We start from the raw sequence: 25418 nt of genomic DNA on the forward strand, positions 1-25418 counted from the left end.
TTTTGAGATAGGAATTTTGGGTTTTCATGAGCTGTATGCCAAAATCATCAGTATTAAAACAATAAAAGACCTGAAATATTTCAGTTGGTGTGCATTGAATCTAAAATATATGAAAGTTTAATTTTTATCATTACATTATGGAAAATAATGAACTTTTATCACAATAGGCCTATGCTAATTTGTTTAGAAGGACCTGTAGAAGTCAATAGCTATAACGTCAACTGTCTGGTTAGAAATGTGTGAAATTAGATTTTCTCTATTTTCTATGCTGACAATTGTGATTTTGTATACAAAATAATGCAAAATTGTAATACTAAACTTTCCACAGACAGAGGTCTCATTAAACCTCAAGCTGACCGGAGATAAAAGCGTTAATTAGTAGCCTATATACTTAACAACAATTGTCTACTTACAGTAGGCTATGTAGAGTCACGTCACCAAGCTTCTCTAATTTCATAACAGTCGTCTGAGTGCGTGTTTAATAATATGAACGAGTGTGATTAGTTCAATAGGCTGTCAAAAAGCTACTACGGCGCGCGCGCTGACATAGTTTTATTGCCACGCGCTATTTAAGCTCTTCCATAAAGTGAGCACGACTGAACAGAATCTGACATCTGTACGGCACTCGCTCTAATCGCGTTTAATTTATCTCCGGCTGTAGTCTTCTGGTGTGCGGCTCTCTGTCCGTTACAATGGTTAGCGGCGCCGTGCGCTCAATGAGGAAGGGCATCTCGTGCCCGACACAAGACCCGAACTGCACGCGCATTGTGGAAAGCCTCTCCTCGTGGAACAACTCCGTGATGAGCGCGTACAGGCTGGTAGATTTACCCCCCGCGACCACATCAGTGAGTCAAGTATGTTTTTCCAATCGCTGTATTTTTCATCTTTTCCTTTGCAGATGTTCAGGTGCAGATACTTATACAGTATGTGGCCAAATGCTTTAAATGTTTATATTTTCTTGTTATATGGCTCCAGTAAAATTTGCAGTAGGTTTTACAACATTCTAAATATCAGCATGTCGATATGTTTGCAGTGTAGCCTAGCTACTTACGTTGAATATGTTTATGTTGTGTTTTTTAGAGACAAATAGCGTAGACTAAACATCATATAGGCTATTTAAACTGTTTTACATTTAAATGCCATAATGGTGCTTAAAAAGTTCATATCAGTATGACGTACTTTGCAAAAGCGGGAAAGTATTTGGTAGATTCCTGATGGAGCATTAGCTCAGTATTTGAGTTGCATCCCTCTTAAATGTAAAAACAACACTTTTTTCATGTGATAATGATAGACATTTCAATAGTTTAACCCTTTTAAAAAATCAGGTAAAGTTGGACAGGGATTTTAAGTTTATAGTACATTTGTTTGCTGAGGTAAATACTAGAGTGATGCATTTAGAGACATGTACTGCTATGGAAAATGTCAAAAGGTCTGTGTTGCTTCTGGGTTGGACAAAAAACATGTCATATCATGGTAGCTGGTTTGTCACTGGTCTAAGTTCATCCACCAGCCTTAACCAGCTTGATCAATCTGACCCAAGGCTGGTGGTAGTGCATCTAATGCAGGGGTTTTCAAACTGGGTCCCCCAGGGGTCCTCCAGAAAGTTATAAGGGGTCCCCAGAAAATATAATAAAAAGGCAAAGCAACAAGGGATAAACTCTACCGAACATTCTGTTTCATTTCTAAATGTTTCTCTCCTTTCTTGCCATTGAGTTTTTCTCACTAGTCCTCTTTATTTTGCTCAATGGGGTTGTAAGGCAGTATTCTTAACACACTATGTAAACTGCTTACTTACATTTATTGTAAAATTTGCTTAGACAAATCATTTTTCGTTAAAAATGTTTTCAGGTTCAACATATAAGTATAGCCAATTAAAGTTTGGAAACAATATGTTGTATTAATAATGTCACGCAGCTCACGCTTACTAATTATCTAACAGTCTAAATGTTTTAGTTTTTTTCATACATAAAAATATATAGATGGATTTTAGGAAGGGGGTCCCACATAAAATATTCATATCATATTTGGGGTTCCTTGGCACCATACAGTTCTGATCCAATCTATAATCTACATCAGCTTGGACCAGTGTAGTCCAGCAAGAAACCATGTTAACCCAGTTACCATCAAAAAGATAACTGCAAAATATTGTAATAAGATAAATGCAATTGTATGCCTTTCCAGGAGTCAAGATATTCCCATATGATATATTTAAAAATTGCATGGCACTCATCCTGTTTTAATATCCATGCTTACAGTTTAGACTGTATTTATGCTACTGAGTCAAGTCAGGTGCATTGCATTTTTCTCATTTGAAATCTCAATTCTTAAACACAGATGACTGAAACTGTCCTTCACCGTTAATCACTTGCTTAATTTTACCATATATGGTTTGAATCTGTCCTCGGAGCCTGAATATGTATTTGTAAGGTTAAGTCCGTGGGGTTTTTCCTGTTGAGATAATTATTAAACACTGAGAAGAGGACTTATGAAGGCATGTCAGTGCTGCAGAGGAGTACTACTAAATTACTTATGCTAATTGGGCATGTCTTGGGGGTGTTTATGTTTTCTCTTACATGTTACATGTTGATGTTGCAGTTTCTATCTCTTTCTCCCCGTCAGTCTGGATTGCTGCTGTACTGATGGGTGTCTCTGCCCACACAACACATTGTGTGATAGATTTGCGTTAATTTAAACAATAAATAAACACATTTAAAGTGAAAAGGCTGTTTTAATCCATATCTACTCATAACTTTTTTAGAGTGACATCCAGGTTACTTATTTAGTTATGAGATTTAATTTTAATCAAAATAAATCTTTAAATAATGGCTTGTCCCCATCTTTAATTGAATGTCTTCATCAGAAGATGAGAATTTTTTTTTGATTTGCTGTTAGGAAATTATGAAAGGCATTGATTTAAAAGAAACACACGATTTAAATGAGATGAGATTTTGCCTTAATGACCTGGACAGGGATTTAAACGATTTAATTTTTACATAAATCATCTACAAATTTAAAAGGACTTTGTTACGGAACTAATCCCTGTTGCAGAAATGTTTTAACATTAAATGAACAGACGGGGGTGCTGTATTTATTAGGCTATATCCTGAATCTGTATTTAGTGGAATGGGGGAGACCTTCAAATGGTCCCTAAAAGTTGTTACTGTAATGGATCACTTTTTGACCTCTCAAATTATTTGATGTAACTCTGAGCCTTCAGCATCTTGTATATGATGATACATTTGGGTCAAGTAAAATTTATTAAGTGATAAATCCTATTTGCATAATCATAAACACGCACTTGTGCCGGTGACCCGTCTGTAATAAAATGTGACCCAGAAACCCAATGACACCCAAAGCTGATAAGATGCTGTTGTATCCAGAACATAGTGAACATAGTAAATTTAAGCAAATAAAAGGAATTAGCGCTGTCTTTCTAAATGTCACAGGAAAACCAGCTTCACTGACCATGAGGGATTAGGATAAAAAAAGCATCATAATCATGTGATTATGATATAATAATATTCAGGTTCATGCTCACATATTGACCTTGCAATGTGTTCTTTGCATCCTCTTGGTAAAAATAATGTGGTCTGTGAGCAGAGACCGAGTGAAGATTGTTTTTGGAGATGTAGGACAGTTTGTTTGGTTCGGGAAAGTTTGTTGGGTTTGGGTTCTTGTGCTTAATATCAGTTTGTTTGGGTGCATATATGCCTTTTATGAAAACTCTTATTATTATTCAAATTCCATTAGCAATTATCCATTCACCATAAACAACATTAAAAAATCAAGTGGCTGCCTGGTTGGTTGGCTCTGACACCCAATATATTGTGTTTCAACTAAAACTGTGGTTGATATAATTTTGTCTAGCTTTGGACAAAATTGGCATGTCTTTTACAGTGTTTCTCACAACAATGTAGCATTATTTCTAATTTGAAGAGCAAAATGCCCCAAAAGGACAACAGCACACAGTGTAACTAAAAAGCTCCATGTAGGAAAAACTGTTTCAGATAAAAGAGCGGGAGAGGTATTGGCACTGTGTGTGTTCAGCCGAGCTCAGCAAGCATTGCTTTTTCTAACGGAGCTAACTAAGTAATCATGGTAATGCAGTCATACAAGCACAGCAGCTGGAGCACAAGAGAACTTATCTAGATGTGAAGGTCAGCTGTGAACATCCTATGAATTACATGTACATTCATATCTCAGTTAACTGGACCAAGGATGCAGTAACCATGTTGCAGTTTTAAAAACATTTTCAATTCCAAGGATGACGTAACAATAAATAAAAGAACATATTGATTTCCACATGGCAGATTAATGTGTATCTGCAGGTTCAGCACAATGCTGCTAATTTACAGGTATCTGAAGTATCAAAGATGATTAAAGCTACACTTTGTGATATTTTCCCCCATCTAGCGGTGAAAAGGTATATGACCATCCAGTGAATATTAGTTTCTGTTCCTCTCAATTCTGATTTGGTTTTAACTCCTATGGTGGCCGATTTAGTCCAAGATTAACATGGCAATCCCCCTCTTTACATTTGACACAGTGCCATCGAGTGTTAAAACGCAAAAGGCGAAGCTTGAATTTATGGGTATGTCCCTCTTTGGCTAATGTACTTTCAAGATGGAGGGGCAACATGGCGACCAGCATTCGAATCCCTCACCCGTATGTATTTTCAATGGCATATTATAAACTTACGAGAATACTTTATTACTTGAAAGAAGAAAATGTATATTAATGAGCACATATATTTGAAATAATTAAGTATTTTTAGCTAAGAATAAACAAAAAAAGTTACACAGTGTAGCTTTAAAGACCACTAGAGTTGTAATGTTACTTGTCGTCTTAACATTTTTCATCTTAAAATAATGACACCACTAATTTTCATTAAACAGGGGAGTTGAGGTTTTGTCATCAAATTAATCATATTTGAAGTAACAGATTGGAGGGAAACGATGGTTTCGATATATTCTTTAATATGCTTTAATAATTTCAAATAATTTACTTAATATACACTATTGCCAAAAGTTTTGGGACGCCTGCCTTTACATGCACATGAACTTTAATGACATTCCATTCTTAATCTAGGGTTTAATATGGAGTTGACCCACCCTTTGCAGCTATATCAGCCATTCTTCTAGAAGCACATCTGTGAGCTCAGACACTGATGTTGGGCGAGAAGGCCTGGCTCACAGTCTCCGCTCTAATTCATCCCAAAGGTGTTCTATCAGGTTGAGGTCAGAACCAGTCAAGTTCCTACACACCAAACTCACTCATCCATGTCTTTATGGACCTTGCTTTGTGCACTGGTGTGCAGTCATGTTGGAACAGGAAGGGGCCATCCCCAAACTGTTCCCACAAAGTTGTGAGCATGAAATTGTCCAAAATGTATTGGTATGCTGAAGCATTAAAAGTTAATTTCACTCGACACTCGTACTATTTGGCACTAAAAGTGGTTCTTGGCTTGTAATCATAAGGGAACCACTTTTGGTGCCAAATAGCATCATATCTTTAAAGGTGCTCTACAGCACCTTTGTCAAATGGTGCTATGTAGAACCCGTAAGAGGTGCCATATCGCATTTTATTTCTAAATCAATAATGGTGCTAAACGGCACCAACAGTAGTTCTTTGGCATGTAAAAAACCTTTAAAGGGGCTTGAAAGGTTCTTTGTACAGTAGTGGTGCTATATAACACCTTTACCACCCAAAAGAAACACTGAAAAACCGCTAAAGAACCATACAGGGTCTGTATATGGTAACGGTGCTATATAGTACCTAGTCATCCCAAAGAACTGGTGAAGAACCAGTGAATCACCAAGATTTGTTTCCCCTATGATTACAAGCCAAAGAACTGCTTTTAGTAGTATATAGCACCGTTTTTTTAGAGTGTAAGTGGCCAAGCCCAACCCCTGAAAAACAATCCTATACCATAATCCCCCCTCCAGCAAACAGTACACTTGGAACAATGCAGTCATTCAAGTACCATTCTCCTGGCAACTGCCAAACCCAGACTCGTCTATCAGATTGCCAGACAGAGAAGTGTGATTTGTCACTCGAAAGAACACATCTCCACTGCTCTAGAGTCCAGTGGCGGCGTTCTTTACAACACTGCATTTGACGCTTTGCATTGCACTTAGTGATGTCAGGCTTGGATGCAGCTGCTCGGCCATGGAAACCCATTCCATGAAGCTCTACTCACTGTTCATGAGCTAATCTGAAGGCCACACAAAGTTTAGAGGTCTGTACTGTAGCTATTGACTGCATAAAGTTGGCGACTTTTGCGCACTGTGCGTCTCAGCATGCTCTGACACCACTCTGTGATTTTACGTGGCCTACCACTTCGTGGCTGAATTTGTATCAATTTGTAATTTAGGGGTACAATAGCTTGTTACTACGGGGCAGATACATTTATTTACCCATATTACTACTCCAAGATATAATATGCACCTTTAGGGGTAAATGCAAAGGTGTCACTTTAAGGGTACTGCTATTGTAGCTGTTGTACCCCTAAAGTTTTTTAGTTTTTTAGTTTTTTTTGACAGTGCATCTGCATTATCATCTGCAGTAAATTAAAAAATACCCTTTCTTCGTTTTGAAGAGGCTGGTTCACTTTGAAACATCTTCGAAAAATCCCACCATAATGCCTTAACACAGTTACTGTCATATTACCCTGAGTGAGAAACAGATGTGGGACTCAAACAGTATCTATTTCATTAGAATCCTTCTCATTCCGGGGGAATAAGATGGTCTTATCTCAGCCCTCAAAGTTTTTCATGGCTTAGATCTTCAGTTGACCCCAAACTCAGAAATAATGAATGAAAACACACAGCAATGGCTTCTGCTATATTTTGAAGAACCTTCAGAACAAATAAATTCACCAGTGCAGCTCAGGATAAAAGTGGTTTAAAAAATGTTTTGATGACACAAAAATGGCCCATGTCTGCTGAGGTTGATAAGAAACATGATTTGTATCAATTCACTTTGGGTTTTTATAAAAGGAGCCATGTTTATACATCTTCAAGGTTTTAATCTTTATTTCAGCAAGTCGGATCTATTGGAGTTCAAATATCATTTGCCATCCTAGAAAGAAACAAACAACCAAAAATCATTTGTCTGCATAGTGTAAAACAGTAGTTCTCAACTGATGGTTTGTTAAACAGGGAAAATCACTAGTGCTAAATGCAAAAAGTAAAATTCAACTAAACAAATAATCATAGTGAGGACAGCGAAATAAATCGCTTTATAAACTTTTACCAGTAACTGATTAACATTTCTCATATATTGTATTTAGTTTGTGATGTCAAAAGCTGTCTAAGCATTAAGCAACCCTCTTTTGGTTCAAACTCATCTGTCACTTGGAAGAAACTAGCCAAATTAGACAGATTGCGTGACTTGTGTGACAACCATGAACACAACTATGCAAAAGAAGATATGACCCAGAAAAAAAAAGCATGGTTCTGTTATAGCTGACTCTGTGTTTTACATAACAAATGAATGATCTTGACAGTTTGTTGGTAAAGAGTTGTCTCCACGTCATCACTTGACACATACCAAAGGCAATGACTGAATCTGCTTTGTCATATTTTCTCCGTCATGGCCACATGGTTACATTCATCTGCTTTGAAATGTCTTTTCTGGGAGTCATTGGCCAGGATACATACAGCCATCTCATGTGCCCAGGGCTCAGACACTTAAAGGCCTTTTCATTAACGCTTTTCCTGAGGAAAATGCTGTAAACAAATGTCTGCCAAAGAAATGTTATGTGTCTAATTGCTCTGGGAAAGCCAAAGATTTCCTATAGTGTTCCTTTTTACATGGTCTTATGCCACTGTATCATATGGAAATAAAATATTATTTTAAGTTAAATTACTTATCTTGTCTCTACAAGGGGCCTAGCAACAAGTTGGACACTGCAATAATATAATATTACAATATGAATATATCACAATGACCACAACACATAACTCATTCACCGACCCCCTGAACCAATTCTGCTAAACTACAAGCACAGTTCCTGCTTTACCTTACAAATTGTATCAATTCACAGAAATTCTATTTGTCCAAATGAAAAATTTAAATGTGATCAGTCACGAGAACATTTTCAATTGGAGAGGCCAGAAGTTTTTTTACAGTGAATTTTTGTTCACAAAAGCATACTGTTTTCAATACTCAGTTGTCAGTTTAGAATACAATCAGTTTGTAATTTAGTACAACTGAATATAAGGATTAATAAAAAAGGAGACATCTTGAGATCTGTTTAAAAATGAGTGATCTATTTATCATGTATCATATCAAATATATAAAAAAATCAACAGTGTGTCTGTATTGTTTATATATCTGCCGTCCTCCCATTTAATGCCTTGCTGGTGTCAGCTGGGTTCAGGCTTAATGGTGTTTCTTAAACTGTTTGTGCCCTCTTTGATGCAAAGGTCATTATAAAACCGCAACTGCTGCTTTTCAAATGAGCTATTAATTAATGTGTTCTTCTGTGTCTTCAAGGTTGCCATGGTAGAAAAATCAGTTTACCCTTTCCCAACGGTGGATGTGCCTGACCATGCTCATTACACTATTGGTGCTGTTATCCTTGCTGTTGGCATCACTGGCATGCTGGGCAACTTCCTGGTCATCTATGCATTTAGCAGGTGAGAAGAACAGGCTGAGGGGAAGTTGAACAAGTGTTATGAAAAAGGTGTGTGACATGCTTTATTGTTCATTAGTAACTTGGAAGACTCCTCCAGTTTAATTGGTCCAGCGGCGTTCCAAGACCACTGGAATTCCATTGCTATTAGGCTGCGAGTAGGTGGTGACAAGTTATTCAATGGAATTATTCAAATACACAGATTCAGGAGCGAAACAATTGACATTCTGAATGAGTCATGATTCATTGAAATTCAAATTAGCCATGAAGCAGTCACTATGATGATTTCTTAAAAAAAACACAGATTCTTTCAGTAATGAGACGTGACTTTCTTTATGGGTAATGTGATTATCAATTTGATTAAAATCATATTCCTTTAGGAATTAAAGAATTGGCTATCTGAGTGATTCATGAAACGTCACTCATCCAATTAGTTAAAAAACACTGGTTCATTCAGGAAAAAAACAAGTGACTTTCTTTATGAGTGAGTCATGGAATTGATTAAAAACACTGATTTGTTAAGAAACAAAACGAGTGATTATCTGAGAGAGTCATGAATCAGTCACTCAACTGATTTGTTGAAAAAAACTGATTCAATCAGACACAAAGCTTCACTATATCGCGTGTTTCTCGTAGACGTTGACTGTGTTTGGAGCTATTTGCATTGCCCAGGATTAAGAGGGACAGACATCAACTAATATAATGTACTTAATGAACAGTCTAATTAACAATTTGTGTGTGTGTGCGTGACTGTGCGTAGGAGCCGGACCCTGAGGACCCCTGCCAACTTGTTTATAATAAACCTGGCCATCACAGACTTCCTCATGTGTGCCACCCAGGCGCCCATCTTTTTTACCACCAGCATGCACAAGAGATGGATCTTTGGGGAGAAAGGTACACACAAACGTACTTGCATGATTTCACTATACATATATAAGGACATGTTGATAAAAATCTTTAAAGAAAAGCATGATTTGGCTGATTTTATGAACTCAAACAGGTTCAATCAAATGTTTTTACAACTTACAAGTACAGCCAATACACACAGACAGTAAAATGCATATACATATCTAGCCATATCTTTTGCAGATAGATCATTAATAGTTAATGTAGGCAGAGTCTGAAATAAAACATGCAGGTCCATGATTTATTGTACTGTATTTTTTGAATTATAATGAACGGATTTAAGACTAAATGAGAGTTAGATGGTTTGAGTGAATGAATTACATCTAATGTTAAAAAGATTCAAATGAAGGAGATGTTGCCCTTGGAGATGGCCTTGCTTTCTCAGTACTAACAAGGATCCATACCGTTTTTTCTTCATGTTTTTGTTGCTAAGAATAATTATTGCATTTCTAAAAGATGTATGTAACCTTTCTAGTACAATTTTTTTTTTCTTTTTCATAAGTTGACAAATCATAATCTCTAAATTGCTCTCAAAACATGCACGCATCAAGGCTTTTCTTGTTGATTTACAGCACTAGCTAGCCATTTTGCACAGTGTGAGATGCTGCCTTCGTGATATTAGAAGATGCAAGGCTCTTTTTCCCCCTGAGGTGTTTTAAATGTCAGTTCCTATCAGGACCGAATCTTAATTGCCTTCATCAGCCTTGACTGGGTTTTGTTGGAATCTTCTGCTTGCTGACGTCAACAAGCTCTCTGTGATTGTGATTATTAAAGTGAGTGATGCTGATCTTTTGTGTTCAGGGAGTTTATTGGGAAATGGTGAAATTGTTGTCCGCTCTTATTCCACTCTGTGACAGTAAATCATGTCACCCAGTCAAAGTTTAGGTGTTTGACTTGAAGCGGCGCTGCACAGGTCGAGTGGTGTATGACATTAAAGAACCATGAGAGCGATTAGAGAGCAGATGGCTCTATTGTCTTAAATGGCGATGACAAACTCGGTTTCATTGGAAAACAAGTAGAAGATCTCAAAACCAATTATAGAAAGGGTTTTGACAATCTGAACATTGGTGGAGACCAAATAAATCAATGGTTTTCAACCAGGCTGGGGGATTCAGCGAACTTCCATGGGGGCCTCAAGATGAATTAAAATAATTTAAAACGAGTCAAAACAGCCTCTAAAATATGACAAATCAACAAAAAAAATTTTGTTATGCCAAGCTCAAAAAAAATGTTTGCTTGTACTTTGAGCAAAAAAAAACAAAAAAACACACTAATACTTAAAGGAAGTGTGTTGTGGCCAAAACTGGTACTGCAATCACTTTCAATTGACTGTAGAGCTCCCTCTCCCTCTCCCCCTCCACCTGACTCGAGGTTGCCAGATAGGCTGCAGGATCCAGCAGGAACGTTTGTAGCTGCAGCTGTGATAACTAGAGCAGAGCTGGCAACCGGGATGCCGAAACAATACAGACTTTGTGATTGGTCGACAGGTGGAGGGCGGCGCTTCGGGCCAAAACACAACATGTCAACATCAACTTCAGTTGAGGGCTGCAACAACAACTTTTAAATGACAATATCCTGGCCGGACTACTGTTGTCAGTGTTAGAAGTATTTGAAAGTAACATGATTTCTTAATGTCTAGTGACATATCAGGGCCATTTTATGATTAATTGAAATACATTTCTTACATACAGTTACTTTGTTATCCTGTAAATTATGAACTACTGGAAAAGTACCTTCAAATATTGACCATGGAACCAAAATTAAACCACTGATATTGTAATGTGTGGGAGCAAGAAAAAGCAAGCAGAGGCGAGCATCAAAATCCATCTTTTTAATATATTTTATAAAAAGCATCAAAGTAAACAGAACAAAGGAACAAAACCACGAGGAGAACGACAACCATTACATTCCACTGACAAAGCAATGAGAGAAACTCAAGGGCTTTATATACATAGGGGTAAACAAGATTAATAAGATAATGAGTTAACAAAACACACCTACAAAAACAAAACAATAATTACAACATAGCATTTAGGACAAGAAGTAGCATAAAAATCCAGGCTCAAGAGCATATATGAGAGATATAAATGTACTGTGTAGTGTTGTAAATCAGTCCTGCCTGTAACAAAATATTCTCATGTAAAACAAAATAATTTGTCATAGCCACCAAACATCAATATATTGTGTAATTTCCCCTCAAAGCGGTTTATTCAGCATATTAAAGGCATCTGCTCCATTGACTTCTATTCAAACAGAACAGCCTCTGGTCTCCCTTTTGGGATCCTGGCACGTTATGCTCGTCTGAGCGGAGTTTGAAACGTCCCTCATGGAGGAGGGGCTCTGACCCAGTTTCATTTGGTGTAAAGAGTTAAAAGATGTTCTTCCTGTTTCTGTGAGGTCTGACTGCACAAGGCACAGTTACGACCACTGTTAATTCAGAGGCTTTATCTCCATGAAAGCTTTCACAATCAGATACAACTCACAAAAATGCGCTCTTCCAGGATTAACCTGAAAGCATAATCTACCTGACAAGGTGTGAGAGAAAACATCCTGATGTTTGTGAGGATTATCCTCTATAACAGAAGCTTCTGTTTTGTAATTATTAAAGTGCATCCAGTTAATGTGTTCTGCCACTCATTCTGTTGTTTGCATAAGCTTTGACAGCACAGAAGACAGGCAGGTGTGTGTTGATGTTGAGGAGGTGGCAGACTGTCGAGTAAAATGGTGTGAAATCATTTGTTTTCATCATCTCTGATCCACAGGTTCTTCTTCTGTTTGCCCTGTTTTATTGCTGACCTGATGTTTTATGTGCAGTAGCCTTCAGACAGACCAAAAGAGACTGTTATATATTTCTGTATTTGTCTCTGTTTGTGATGTTGGCTCCACTTAGAACAGCAGTGTTACTAGGATACCATGATGTGCATTTGGATATTTTGGTGAAAGTTAATTTAAAATGGTAGTTTTTAACCAGGACGTTGGCCTTAAAGGGGGGGTGAAACACTCAGTTTCAGTCAGTGTCATGTCAATCTTGAGTACCTATAGAGTAGCATTGCATCCTGCATATCTCCGAAAAGTCTTTATTTTTTTTATAATTATATAAGAAAGATGCGCTGTTCCGAGTCTTTCCGAAAAAAGCCGAGCGGGTGGGGGCGTATCGTGTGAGCGGAGCTAAATAATGACGTGTGCGCGCTGCTGCTATTGTGTTGAGTCGAGTGCGTCGTAAAGCTGTGTCATCCCTAACAGCGGGAAAAAACTTTATTCAAAATAAAAATATGGCTTTTAATCAGATACAGCCATACATCTATGATCCGGAATCAGACCCAGAGGCTGCAGTTGAACAGGAGCAGCAGCAAAAACGACTAGAGCAGGACGTCTCTATGTGGTACAAGTTATACACTAACTATATAATATGCTTAGCGGCTTGTGTTATTTACATATTTATACTTGAATTATATCGTCGTATTTTTGTCTTTGAAGGTGTACATGTGGGAAGTGCAGTTGTGCACGTGTGTGTGTGTGTTTACGCGTGGTTTGTGTAGACGTTAGTAAGCGGACTGGTTTTGCACGGCAGGCTAAGTTAGTGTTTACATAGAAAGACACGGAATAGTAGCACATTTGAATGAAGAAGCGCGCTTATTTAGTTCAACATATTTCCCCCCTCTTTGTGTATTGTTGTTTGGAGTGCTTTTACAATACACAAACATAAAGTTACACATATAGTGGCCAGCTAAACAAATGTACACGCACTACACATCGCATGCTCCATTGATCAATTAACTATACGTGATCATGTTTGGGCTACTTGATGAGCATAGGCAAAAACACAGACATTTGAATCAGTCTTACTCACAGCCTGCGGTTCTAACGTTGGGACCTTTATCGTTGGGACTGCTCCATCCTTCAGCATTAGGCGATCGGGAAAATCCGGCGTCGAGCTGGGCCTTGTTTATGAAACAGTCGGCACCGAAATGCAGCGAACAGATATAAACATTCGCGCAACTCAGTTGCTGATCCGGAAAAGCAAATTACATCCACTGTTGCCTTAACGCGGGGTTTTTGGGGAATCTGTGCAGGACTGTCTTGGTATGGCAACCAAAAACTCACTTTTTTGGTGACATTGTAATTGTGCACATCACCTGTCCAGCATCCTACAAGCCAGCGCTTTGATGGGCGTAGCCTGTTACTTTCGCTCTCTCCCTCTCTCTCTCTCACGCTCTTCCGGTAGAATTGTCCGTAAGGCCCATACAAGGAAATTCCGCCCCCATTAACGTCAAGTGGACGCATGATCGCAAAAAACTTGCCGAAACTTATGACTAACCGGAAGTAGTATTTTTGACAATGAAATACTCCCATCAAACGTCCACCTTAACTTTTGAAACTTTGTCCATGTTTAGTATGGGAATCCAAGTCTTTAACAGTGTAAAAAGATCAGTATGCATGAAACAGCATTTCACCCCCCCTTTAAGATGACTTAAAATTATTTAAATAAAACAAAAACAAGCATTAAAATAAGCTAAAACAACTCCAAATTAATTGTAGAACCAGTGTTCCTGGAAAAAATGTGTACCTGGAAATGTCATGCAAATCATAAATCAAGGAATGTGTATACATTTTACTGGTTATGACATTTTTTAGGGTAGAAATTGAGTTAAAAATACTTCTGAAATCTGTATCCTTACCTTAATCCTTATCCAGTAAATCAATGACTGTGTGGAGCCTTGGAGTCAAAAAAGTTTTAAAATCACTGATTTTTAAAAAGAAATCATATTTTACAAACTTCTACCCCTGCAAGTTAGCTCAAAAATGTTTTCCAGTGCACATTATTGTAACATTAAGCAGTCAGTTAACCTAAGCATATATACACACAAATCTGGTTATTAACAGTTGAAGATCAACTGAAGTAACCAAAAAGAAAAGCATTATAAGTTTCTTTCAGACCAGATTATTTTAATGATCTGTCGCAGAAATTGTCCCTCAAATGGAGCCAGTAGAGGTCTGTGTTCCTGCCAGCCAGGAGTCTTCAGGCCTATAATCTGGTTTAAAAAAACAAACAAAAAAAAACAAGATTTTAAACATCTTGTTTGTTGCTGGATTTAGATTTTTTCAGAAACATAAGTTATTTTCATACTTACCAAACAAACACCAACAGGGTAAACACATAATGTATCCAACAGATCCATCAGGTGCAACATGTTCCTGGATCAACATCTTTGTTGATCCAGGAACAACATTCCCATCAACCAATCAGTTTGAGGGACAAATTTACCATTTATGTCAAGTTTAGTCTTAGAACAAGGGTTCGGTGCTTCTGCACCATTCTTATTCACCTATCATGTCCCTTTTGATTTTAGGGTGTAAGTTATGGGTAGGACTAGGTTTAGGCTAGGGATAGGGTAAGGGTTACATTTTTTGAAAGGAATTTTGCTCCAGGATCAACAAGATATGTTGATCAAGGAATATGTTGAACATATCTTGCTTGACAAAATCACGGTGACCTTAGAGGTAGGGAAATTTTTGGTTTAACGTTGTTACAGGATCAACAAAATATGTCTGCAAAATCAGGATGTGACGTGTCACGTTACAGACTCATTTATGTTCCTCCTGTCTCTCCAGGTTGTGAGTTGTATGCATTCTGTGGGGCTTTATTTGGCATCTGCTCCATGATCACGCTCATGGTCATCGCCGTGGATCGATACTTCGTAATCACACGGCCGTTAGCCTCCATCGGTGTGTTGTCTCAGAAGAGAGCTCTGCTGATCCTTCTGATAGCCTGGGTCTATTCACTTGGCTGGAGCCTGCCACCCTTCTTTGGATGGAGTAAGTTCAGTATATCTATTAAATTTAAACCAGAGCAGACTTGCGCATGGACTCGTAGACCACCAGTGAGGGACAGAAAGCTCTGTTTTCATTAAAAAAGATCTTCATTTGTGTTCCGAAGATGAACTAATGTCTTATTGGTTTGGAAAGACATGAGTGTGAGTAATTAATTTTTATTTTTGGGTGAAGTAACCCTTTAATGGGTAATAGAGCTATTTTTCCACTGTCAGTAAGAGCATGTACACAACAATTAAAGGGTTAGTTCACCCAAAAATTTAAATTCTGACATTAATTACTTACCCGCATGTCGTTCGACACCCCTGAGACCCTTCAGAACACAAATGAAGATATTTTTGTTGAAATCCGATGGCTCAGAAAGGCCTTCATTGACACCAATGACATTTCCTCTCTCAAGACCCATAAAAGGCACTCAAGACGTCGTTACAAAGCCCATCTCATTCCTATTGCCAAAGTCAGGTGATTTCAGCAGTTTGGCGGTTTGACACGCGTTCTGAAATCATGAATCGATACACTGATTCATAACGGTTCAAAGCTTTGTTTTGAAATTGGCCCATCACTATATAAGTCGTTATTTAGTTGTTGTTTTTTTGCGCGCAAAAACTATTCTCATCACTTCATAAAATTATTGTAAAGCCAATGTAGTGAGACAGGCTTTGTAACGACATCTTTAGCACCTTTTATGGGTCTTAAGAGAGAAAATGACATTGGTGTCAATGAAGGCCTGTCTGAGCCATCGGATTTCAACAAAAATATCTTCATTTGTGTTCCGAAGATGAACGGAGGTCTTACGGGTGTCGAACGATATGAGGGGGTGAGTTAGCCTGATAAACCAGACCCACATCAAGATGTTTGGTCTGGAAACTCACCATTGACAGGGCTCAATCCGAGGGGCGGGGAACACGGTTGTCTTTCAAACTCCCTCTGCACGGCGTGCACGCAATTGGATATCGCTACTACAACCAACCAGACCAACGAAGGTGAAGCAGAGCTCGTTGACAGATTAAACTTTCGCCGTATCCGGTTCGGCAAAACTCAGAAAACATCTTCCCTTTTTAAGAATGACTTCAGTGCCGTTCTTTGTTATTTTCTTAGAGAAAAGCTTAACTCCAAGTCTTCCAGAGTCGCGGTCAAAGCTGATTCGAAAGGCTGCCGTTCGCCAGTTTCTGTGTTTACTAGAAGCACGCAAGCGCAACTGGGCAGTCATTATATTAAGCCCCGCCCATCGACTCTATACATGATGTGATTGGCCTGACCAGATTTTGCCGTTTACAGCTCAGAAGTGTATTGAGAGTTGCTAGACGACACTCGCGGCAAATTAGATTTGCTGCCGCTAGGGTGCGTCTAGATTTCTAGGCTAGGGGTGAGTAATTAATGACAGAATTTTCATTTTTGGGTAAACTAACCCTTTAAGAGAGGTTTAAAGAGGGTGACCATTGATTTCCGTATATGGACAAAAAGCTGTATTTATATGGAAACACAACATAATTCCCCCAAAATGTGTTGTAACTAATCAAGCAAAAAATTAATCATATTGAACAATATTGCTGAAATGTTAAGAGTAGATTATATGTTTTGAATAAATTATGCAGTTACTTTTATCTTTGTTATTTATTTTTAGTTATTTGTTGTGTTGTAACATAAGATCAGCTGTTAGTGTGTCATGTCATGACTGCATTTGTAGGTGATTAAGTGTTGTAGTTGACTACTACATTTGGTGCTCATTTAAAAATCCATTTACAGGATGCACCAATCTTTTATTAGCTCAGATCTATCGGGATAGGTACTCTGAGCGTTCTGGATCATCCATGTGTGAGTACACCAGCATGTGAGTTGTTAGCCAATGGATGGCTTTGCAAACAGCGCATTGTTGGACTCTGATCTGTGCTGTGTAAAGGTGGTCTCTAAAGACAGAGGCTTTTGGCTTAACAGGGATAGACTGGTAAAGCCTGGTGCTTTTGCCTCTCTAGCACTTTCTATCTCTGGTTTACAGGAAACCTGTTCTTCACACGAAGGGTGTCTGTCTCCTTTAAATATTCTGACAGCTTATATTTTCACCACTGATTGGCACACCAACCTCAAACCTCAGGGAACTGATGATTGGCAGCCCGCACACATTGTGATTGGTAGCGATAAGGAATACTATAGCGTACTTTAAAATATCCTCAGCTGTGTGTGCATTGGGTTATATTTCACAGCATTTGCCCAGCAGCTAGACAGTAGTCTCTTAAATCCTTTTTCTGTGTGAGTTTGTTCCAGTTTTTACAATATTTCACTGGGCGTAAAAGGCTTAACTGCTGGCTATCCTTCGCTTCCCTCCACAAACTCTGTTATATTAAGTTTTGTCTGTCTCTGTTTTGCAGGTGCATATGTTCCTGAAGGGCTGTTGACCTCTTGCACCTGGGATTATATGACCTTTACACCCTCTGTGCGAGCTTACACTATGCTCCTCTTCACCTTTGTCTTCTTCATTCCGCTCATCGTCATCATCTATTGCTATTTCTTTATTTTCCGATCCATTCGCAGCACTAATGAGTGAGTTCTTCAATATAGGTCCAGCAATACAGTATGAATTAATTATACCAAATGTCAGCAGCGTCCCAAAGCTGTTAAATGTCTTCTGTATTATATATAATTCTATATTTGAATTATTTCATAAGGTATGACCTATTAAAATTAGATAAGCATTTGATGGCACTAAACAAGTGTTGTTTAACGGTTACTTTTTGTCTTTGGAAGAGCTGTGGGCAAAATCAACGGAGATAACAAGAGAGACTCAATTAAACGATTCCAAAGACTGAAAAATGAATGGAAGATGGCGAAAATTGCTCTTATTGTCATTCTCATGTATGTCATCTCCTGGTCTCCATATTCAACTGTGGCACTGACAGCCTTTGCTGGGTAAATGAATCCCTGTCCTCACACACACAATATATAATATAATATAATATAATATAATATAATATAATATAATATAATATAATATAATATAATATATACAATGTTATTTGATTTATCATACTTGTTCATTAAGATTTTATTACATATTGTAGACTACAAATATAGTTAATGAAATGGTGATATGAGATAGCTATAAAATATTGTTCATTAATATGTACACATATTTTGCATGTGTTTTGCAGGTATGCTGATATGCTCACACCATATATGAATTCAGTACCTGCTGTGATAGCCAAAGCTTCAGCAATCCACAATCCCATCATCTATGCCATCACACACCCCAAATACAGGTACAGGAGTCTCTGTGTCGTTGTTAGTTTAGTATATTTGTGACCAGATTGCTTAAGTTTTGACCCTCAAGGTGGTCATGAAAAACTGTGAAGGTACTATATGTGGTAAATGGACAAACACTTTCCATTAATGCAGAACATTGATCAGATTAGATTAGATTACCTGGTCTGTCCCCATTAAGACTAAACACCTTAGGCAAATTATGATTGTTTTAATTTTAGTGTCAAGCTCACTGAGCCATTCATTCACAAATTGATCAGAAACAGGCCTTGCTTCTGGGTTAAATTGTAAAATTCCATTGTGATTGGTTTAATTAACCTAAATATCCATTTGAGCATAAAGAGTAATTCATCCAGCACGGCACATCCTGGTGGTATGGTAACATGTTGCTACAGGTCTGCTGGTGTCCGTTATGCTCTGTTTAGGTTGGTTTTCATGGACCTTTAAAGTATATTTACATGACACTGGTTTCAACTGAAAATGTTTTATGCGTTTTGGACGTTTATTTACACGAAATCAGTGTCTGAAAAAAAAAACGTGATTTTGTGAAAGCGGTAACATCAGGCATATTACATGAACGTTTCCTGACAAAGCGACACCTCCAACTACTGGCCTGGCATGCATAATACTGCCTCTTTAGTCAAAGGGAGTCATTATGACTTGTCGTGTAAGCATATTAGTTAGTTTTCCTTAAGTTACCCATTTCCTTTGTTTTAGTTTTCCGCCACTAATCTGTTGTCATGGACATTCAATTAATGAGCACACCTGTCAGTATTTAGTTCATCATCCATTTTGTATTTAAGTTCCACTTTGTCCACATTGAAATTAAGTTTGGTTACTTTAATGTTCTGTCTGTTTCTATATTCAATAGTTATTTTAGTTTGTTAATATAGACCATTTGAATTCATCATCTTCATCGTGCCTGCTAACCAACACCTTACCAAACCGTGACAGCTGGGGTAAAAGTAATTTTGATTTGATTTCTCCCACAACACTAAACCACTATATTTCACTAAATACATGTTAGCCTGTATGCACTGAATGTCCTTCCATACAAATGGTTTATTTTGATTTAGGTCTAAATGTAATGTTTCAAATGTTGGTGAATTATATAGCTAATGCAGAGCTCTGAAATGTATTGCGTATATTTTGACACAATTTTCACTAAACTTATTTGGTGTTAATCTGTTACAATTATCTTTATACTGTATCAACTTTTGCTCACCCATTGGGACTCTTGCTTTGGTGCCTTAGGTTTTACTGAACTGAAAACATTTCTGTTTATTTACACACTTTGTCATTTTAGTACTTCAGCTTAAACGTGTATATTTCTGTTAGTATTCTGCCAATACAACATTTTTAATTTTCATTACACTTTATTTTGATAGTCCACTTTAAACATTCTACTAACTATAAGTAACTTTGCAACTACATGTCAACTAACTGTCATTAGAGTGTTAGTAGACTGGTAGGTTATGGTTAGGTGTTAGTGTTCAGGTTAGTAGAATAAGTTGAATTGTAGTAACCAAGTTACTTATAGTCAGTAGAATGTCTGTTGGGGGACCAACAAAATAAAGTTTTAGTAAATATTAATCAGGCAGTCTACAAAACAAATAATCTAATGACAGTTAGTTGACATGTTGCAAAGTTACTTATAGTTAGTAGAATGTCTAAAGTGGACTATCAAAATAGTTACCTACATTTACGTTTTGTTTGATCTAATTTTTAATAGTTTTTTTTTGTTAATAATTATAACTATCCGTAAACTGATTAATTGATATGTCTTCCTGTATTTTACACATCATTTACATGTTAATGTTGACCTTATTAATATTTTAATATATTTGGATCTTGTCATACTCTCTGTAAATATGGATCCCCATGTGACTTATCGCTGTATTTCATCTGTGTCTTTGTCAGGTTGGCCATAGCAAAATACATTCCGTGTCTTCGTGTGCTGTTGTGCGTCCCCAAGCGTGACCTCCACTCCTACCAGAGCAGCTTAATGTCCACACGTCGTTCCACCGTCACAAGCCAGTCCTCTGATATGTCCGGACAGTTCCGCAGAACAAGCACTGGCAAGTCCCGGCTCTCGTCAGCCTCTGACAGCGAATCTGTGAGTGTCCTTGCCTGATGGACCTGTAGCTTTGATGATTAGTCTTCTTGTGTGGTTAAACGTGATTGTAATGAATGTATTTTATGACCTCTTTCTACTCTTCAGGGCTGGACGGACACTGAGGCTGATCTCTCAAGCGCGAGCTCCAGGCCTGCCAGCCGTCAGGTGTCTTGTGACATCAGCAAGGACACAGCAGAGATCCCAGACTTCAAACCATGTACCTCATCCAGCTTCAAGAAGCTCAAAAGCCATGACTCGGGCATCTTTGAAAAGGTGACCTCACTGGCTGAATGTATTCCATAAGTATCAAAGGAATGTAGCTTGTTACAAACATTATTCTTTAAGGTTGTTCTCTATGTATCTCCATCTTGCTCTGTTAAACATAAAAGTAATTCAACAATGTTCCACATAATCAAAGTAGACACTGACAAATCATATGGACTATAGAAAAATAATCCATATGACTCAAGTGCTAAAGTCTTTTTGAGCCTTACTGAAAAGAATGCCCTTGCTTGTTTCTTCTTGTTTCACCCCACTCTTTTGAATGGTGGTGTATTTGTACATGATTAGTGACCTCGCTCTCTCATTTCTGACCTAGAGTTCATCTGATGTGGATGATGTGTCTGTGGTTGGACTCGTTCAACCTGACCGTACTTTCCCTTTAGCTGTAAGTCTGACAGTAAATCTGTTCAATATAATAGTTCAATATAAACCACTGCTGACCTGCACACCTCAAGCTGTTGTGGGATCCTGTAGGCGGTATGGTTTGTAAAATGTCCTGACATTAGAAACATTGTGTTCTGGTGTCAGAGCAACTCGCCCAGGCAATCAAATTTATGCATGAAAAATCCTCAAGCGTATTTAAACTGCTACTATTTGATAAATCATGGTGTGCTGTATATAAAACAAAATGGTAATTGTTGAATGAATTAGAATATTGATTACGAAAGAAAATGATATAATAAAATAATTTCATTTTTTGTAGAAGAAATATCTGTCCTTCAAAGAATAATTCTAATAATCATTTTTCAAACATGAATGCCTATCAGTTAAACTGAGAATTTTGCTGTCCTTTTTTTTATTTTAATTAGAGGTCATGTTGAGCTTAATTGCAGCAGTGTTATTTATCTGCGGGGAACATAAAATCAGAATTAAAAGTCTGATAATCGGCAAAATGTTAATTCTTTCGTGGTACTTGCAGGCCGGTGACATGACAGACATGCCAGTTTCAAGAGGTGCAATTGGCCGGATTCCCAGCATTGTCGTCACCTCTGAGTCTAGCTCTCTCCTGCCCTCAGTACGGCCCAGCTACAGAAACAGCCGCTCAAGTATGTCCAGTATTGGGGCAAATCTGCCCAGAAGAGACTCTCGTGGAGGAGTCCAGCAGGGGGCAGTGCTTCTCTCCACTGCTGCTGCAACACCTGAGCCCGCTCATTTAGACAACCCTCGCCCCAAGCATCTCTAGTGTTTGTACCACTTGTCATCTGAACCTTACCTTTAAACTTTGTCTGGGTTCAGTGCTTTTTTTGTTTGGTTTATTTACTTTCTTTTTTTGAGTCATCATATTCTGGGGTGTAGACATATAGTAAGAGAGTAAGAGAAAGTTGTATTACAGAATGTAATATAGTCATATATTGATTCTTTTCTTTTACATGTTTTTACATGTTTCCCTCTGTTTTATGGGAATATTTAACAGACAGTGCTATAAATCAGGCAAAGTTACTCATGTTACTTATATGGAGACTTGGATGGATGGAGAGAAAGGGCATCTCAAATTCTTTTAGTCTTTGTCATCAATGTCAAATGGCATACAGGTAATATCAGATTACATTAGGAGTTGTTTGCTTAAGTATTACGCTTTAAAGGTTTGTGTTTCTTGTACATTATGTTTTATTTGGAAAGCTGTTTCTTTTAACCTTCAGCATTTTTAATGCCTTTTTCAACCAAATACTCATCACCATCTTCACTCAAAGTGAGACTCTGCCTGAATGTGTTTTGCGTAACAGGATCATCTTAAGACTGCACTATGTGAGTTTTGCTCTTGAGATGCTCAAATGTTCTCTGCTCTCATCCACAGAACTTTAAGGTAGGCAATATAAAGACAGAAACATTCATAATCCTGTTTAGGAAACATGCCCCTGGTTTCCTATTCCCAGACTAAAATGCATGTTTGAGCTATTTTAACTGAAAGCAACTTGCACTGTTGAATATCTTCAAATATGTTAATGCCATTGTTTTGTCTCAAGATGTACACCAGTAATGTCTTTTTTTTTCAAGGCACGTTTATAAAAGCTACTTAAATTATCATTATTGAACAATAAGGCCTAATCCTGGCTTAGTCTAAGCCCTGTTTGTGAAACCAGGCAATGGTGAATTCTATTTAGGATCTTATTTTTATTATTGAACTTCTTAAATTGAACATTTTGAGACTTAACACAACATGCAACTTAGTTGATTAAATGCTTTTATAAAATCTTTATTTGCATGATTTGATTTACCAATACTGTGAAATTGAAAATGTCTGTTCAGTACCTAACAAACACAATTTAATTGTGGTTCTTCTAATTAAGTGATAAAAAGCAGTTGCAAACATTTTGCAAAATTCACGTTCTCATCTCTGTGCCAATACAATGACAATACTTTGTTTTACTACCAAATTATTTTAGTATCTAATAACTTAACTTACATAGACATATAGTATAGATTATAGTGTGAAATTTCTGTGTGTTAAGGGTGTTTATCACACCTGGGACACATACACATTCTCTCACGGTAAGTGGCCAAGAACACAAGTTTGGGTATTGGGACAAGACCTATAGTGAAGCTTTAAGATATACATTTCTGTATTTCTACCCCTGACCTCTGATCTTCTGAGTTTTGAAAGCATTATGTTTATTTTTAGTTTAGTTTAATTTATTTTAAGGTGACATAGCATGTACTTACTCAAATAATTAATTAATGAACTACATGTACTATAGAGTTATGGTTAGGGTTTGGTTTATGTTTAGTTACTTGTAATTATGCATAATTTACTGTTATTACTATAGTAAGTACATTTAGTAACTTGATCTACATCACCTTAAAACGTTTTACCTTAGTACCTTTTTTGTATTATAACTATATACATATGTAGTAAATGTGTGTTTTTATTTGTAAAGGTTTTGTAATATTAGTAATGGCCTCTGAAAGTAACTGTCTAGTCTAATAGAACCCTGAGAACTTCAGCGTTATGAATGTGGAATTAATGTTAGCATAGTTTGCAAATCACATTATTAAAAGAAACAGAGATATTCAAGTCACCATAAAGCATACAACTTATATCATCTGTTTATCATCTTAAAACAATGTAGTCTAGTGATTGGAAGGGATAAAAGTGCTTTTGTGTTGCTTTGGAAAGAACAAAGTAATTTGCCTGGAGCAATGATCTCGGTGAATCGCGACAACTAATATCATAATATCGAAAAATTGTAGTTGTTTTAAATTTGAATAATCACTTCACAATCAAATTATAGTCAGCTTTTAATTTTTAAACAATTATTTTGCCTTTTTACTCAATGACAGGTCCAAAGGACTGGCTATACCTCAAAAGATACTGGCTGCATTCTAGATTTAGCAAATAAACATTGTGGCACTTTTTGTTAGATTGTTAGCACTTTGTTGAGTGGTTTGTTTGTTAATGTACAGGAATCATTAATTTGTCCAGAAAATTACAGTCTGTGGACTATTTATATTGTTAAGTATGCTTTTGTATCTGTAAGTTTATTTGTTAATGTGTATCCAAATGAAAGACACCTTATATATGTGTATGTATCATGCACCAAGGAGAGCATTATTGTATATTTGGAATGCTCTTATATGTGGTTGCTATTATTTATTTATTTTTTAAATAAAACTGCAGTTCTAAACATTGTTTCCCTTATATATAAAATATGTAGAGGAGCAAGTTTTTTCATAATCAACTTGCAATTATTATTGTAATTTTGACATCTCTGAACTAAAAAAAAAAAAGCTGGTCTATTTATGGACCAGTTTTTCTAGCCTTTAGACAGCGCTGTCCTCATCAACATATAATGTCAGTAATGATTTGGACATTTTCTCAACCATATCTTTCAGGCATTCAGGGGATCATGGATAAAAGTTGCTGCAAAGAATGAATGGGCTTTCACGTGACACTAGGCCTACTTTTACAGAACTTCAATTGATGAGGAGGGATACTGGCCTATTCAAGCAGGCCTATTAATTTCTTGCTATGTTTCTTCCAGTAGTGATTGTATACTGATTAAATGAACCCAAAGGATAAACACCTCTGCCCCCCTTTGGCCAGATTCTGAACTGCATGAGCCCACCTTTTTGGAATGTGCAAAGGATGTTGAATAATAATTCGTTACATTTATATAGAGCTTGTCTCTGCATGTATAACTGATAGGCTACTGACCAACCTCAACCCCTAGTGAGCAACCAGTCTTGGGCTACAGGGTGATTATGGCTGGATACACCTGTGCATCCTTCAAAATGAGCTAAAAGGATGATGGCTGCCTTCTAAGGTTCCTTCAAATTGAGATGGCCTTTGGCAATGCTTGATATACCCGAGATATGCACCCTTAATAGGATGCAGCTTTCCATTTGAGAATCGCTTATAGCGAGCATTGATGGTCCCTGGTTTTCACGGTG

General features: G+C 37.3%; 1 protein-coding gene across 4 annotated transcripts; it reads left to right on the forward strand.

Annotated features, from left to right (window-relative positions):
- The first annotated feature begins 523 nt into the window (after positions 1 to 523).
- On the forward strand, positions 524 to 24566 carry opn4a (opsin 4a (melanopsin)). Of its 4 annotated transcripts, none has more exons than XM_067420866.1 (11): positions 524 to 854; positions 8500 to 8642; positions 9399 to 9532; positions 15158 to 15361; positions 17743 to 17914; positions 18119 to 18280; positions 18523 to 18630; positions 20552 to 20747; positions 20853 to 21020; positions 21346 to 21414; positions 21949 to 24566. In XM_067420866.1, exons 1-11 carry the CDS (start codon positions 693 to 695, stop codon positions 22210 to 22212), a joined length of 1782 nt encoding a protein of 593 aa, XP_067276967.1. In that variant the 5' UTR covers positions 524 to 692; the 3' UTR covers positions 22213 to 24566. The 4 variants fall into 4 exon arrangements, with proteins under 4 accessions (XP_067276967.1, XP_067276968.1, XP_067276969.1 ...); XM_067420867.1 differs by having other exon boundaries at positions 524 to 845; XM_067420868.1 differs by lacking the exon at positions 21346 to 21414.
- The last annotated feature ends 852 nt before the right edge of the window (positions 24567 to 25418 follow it).

This window comes from Pseudorasbora parva, chromosome 17 (genome assembly GCF_024679245.1).
Source record: "Pseudorasbora parva isolate DD20220531a chromosome 17, ASM2467924v1, whole genome shotgun sequence".
In the NCBI taxonomy this organism is placed as follows: domain Eukaryota; kingdom Metazoa; phylum Chordata; class Actinopteri; order Cypriniformes; family Gobionidae; genus Pseudorasbora; species Pseudorasbora parva.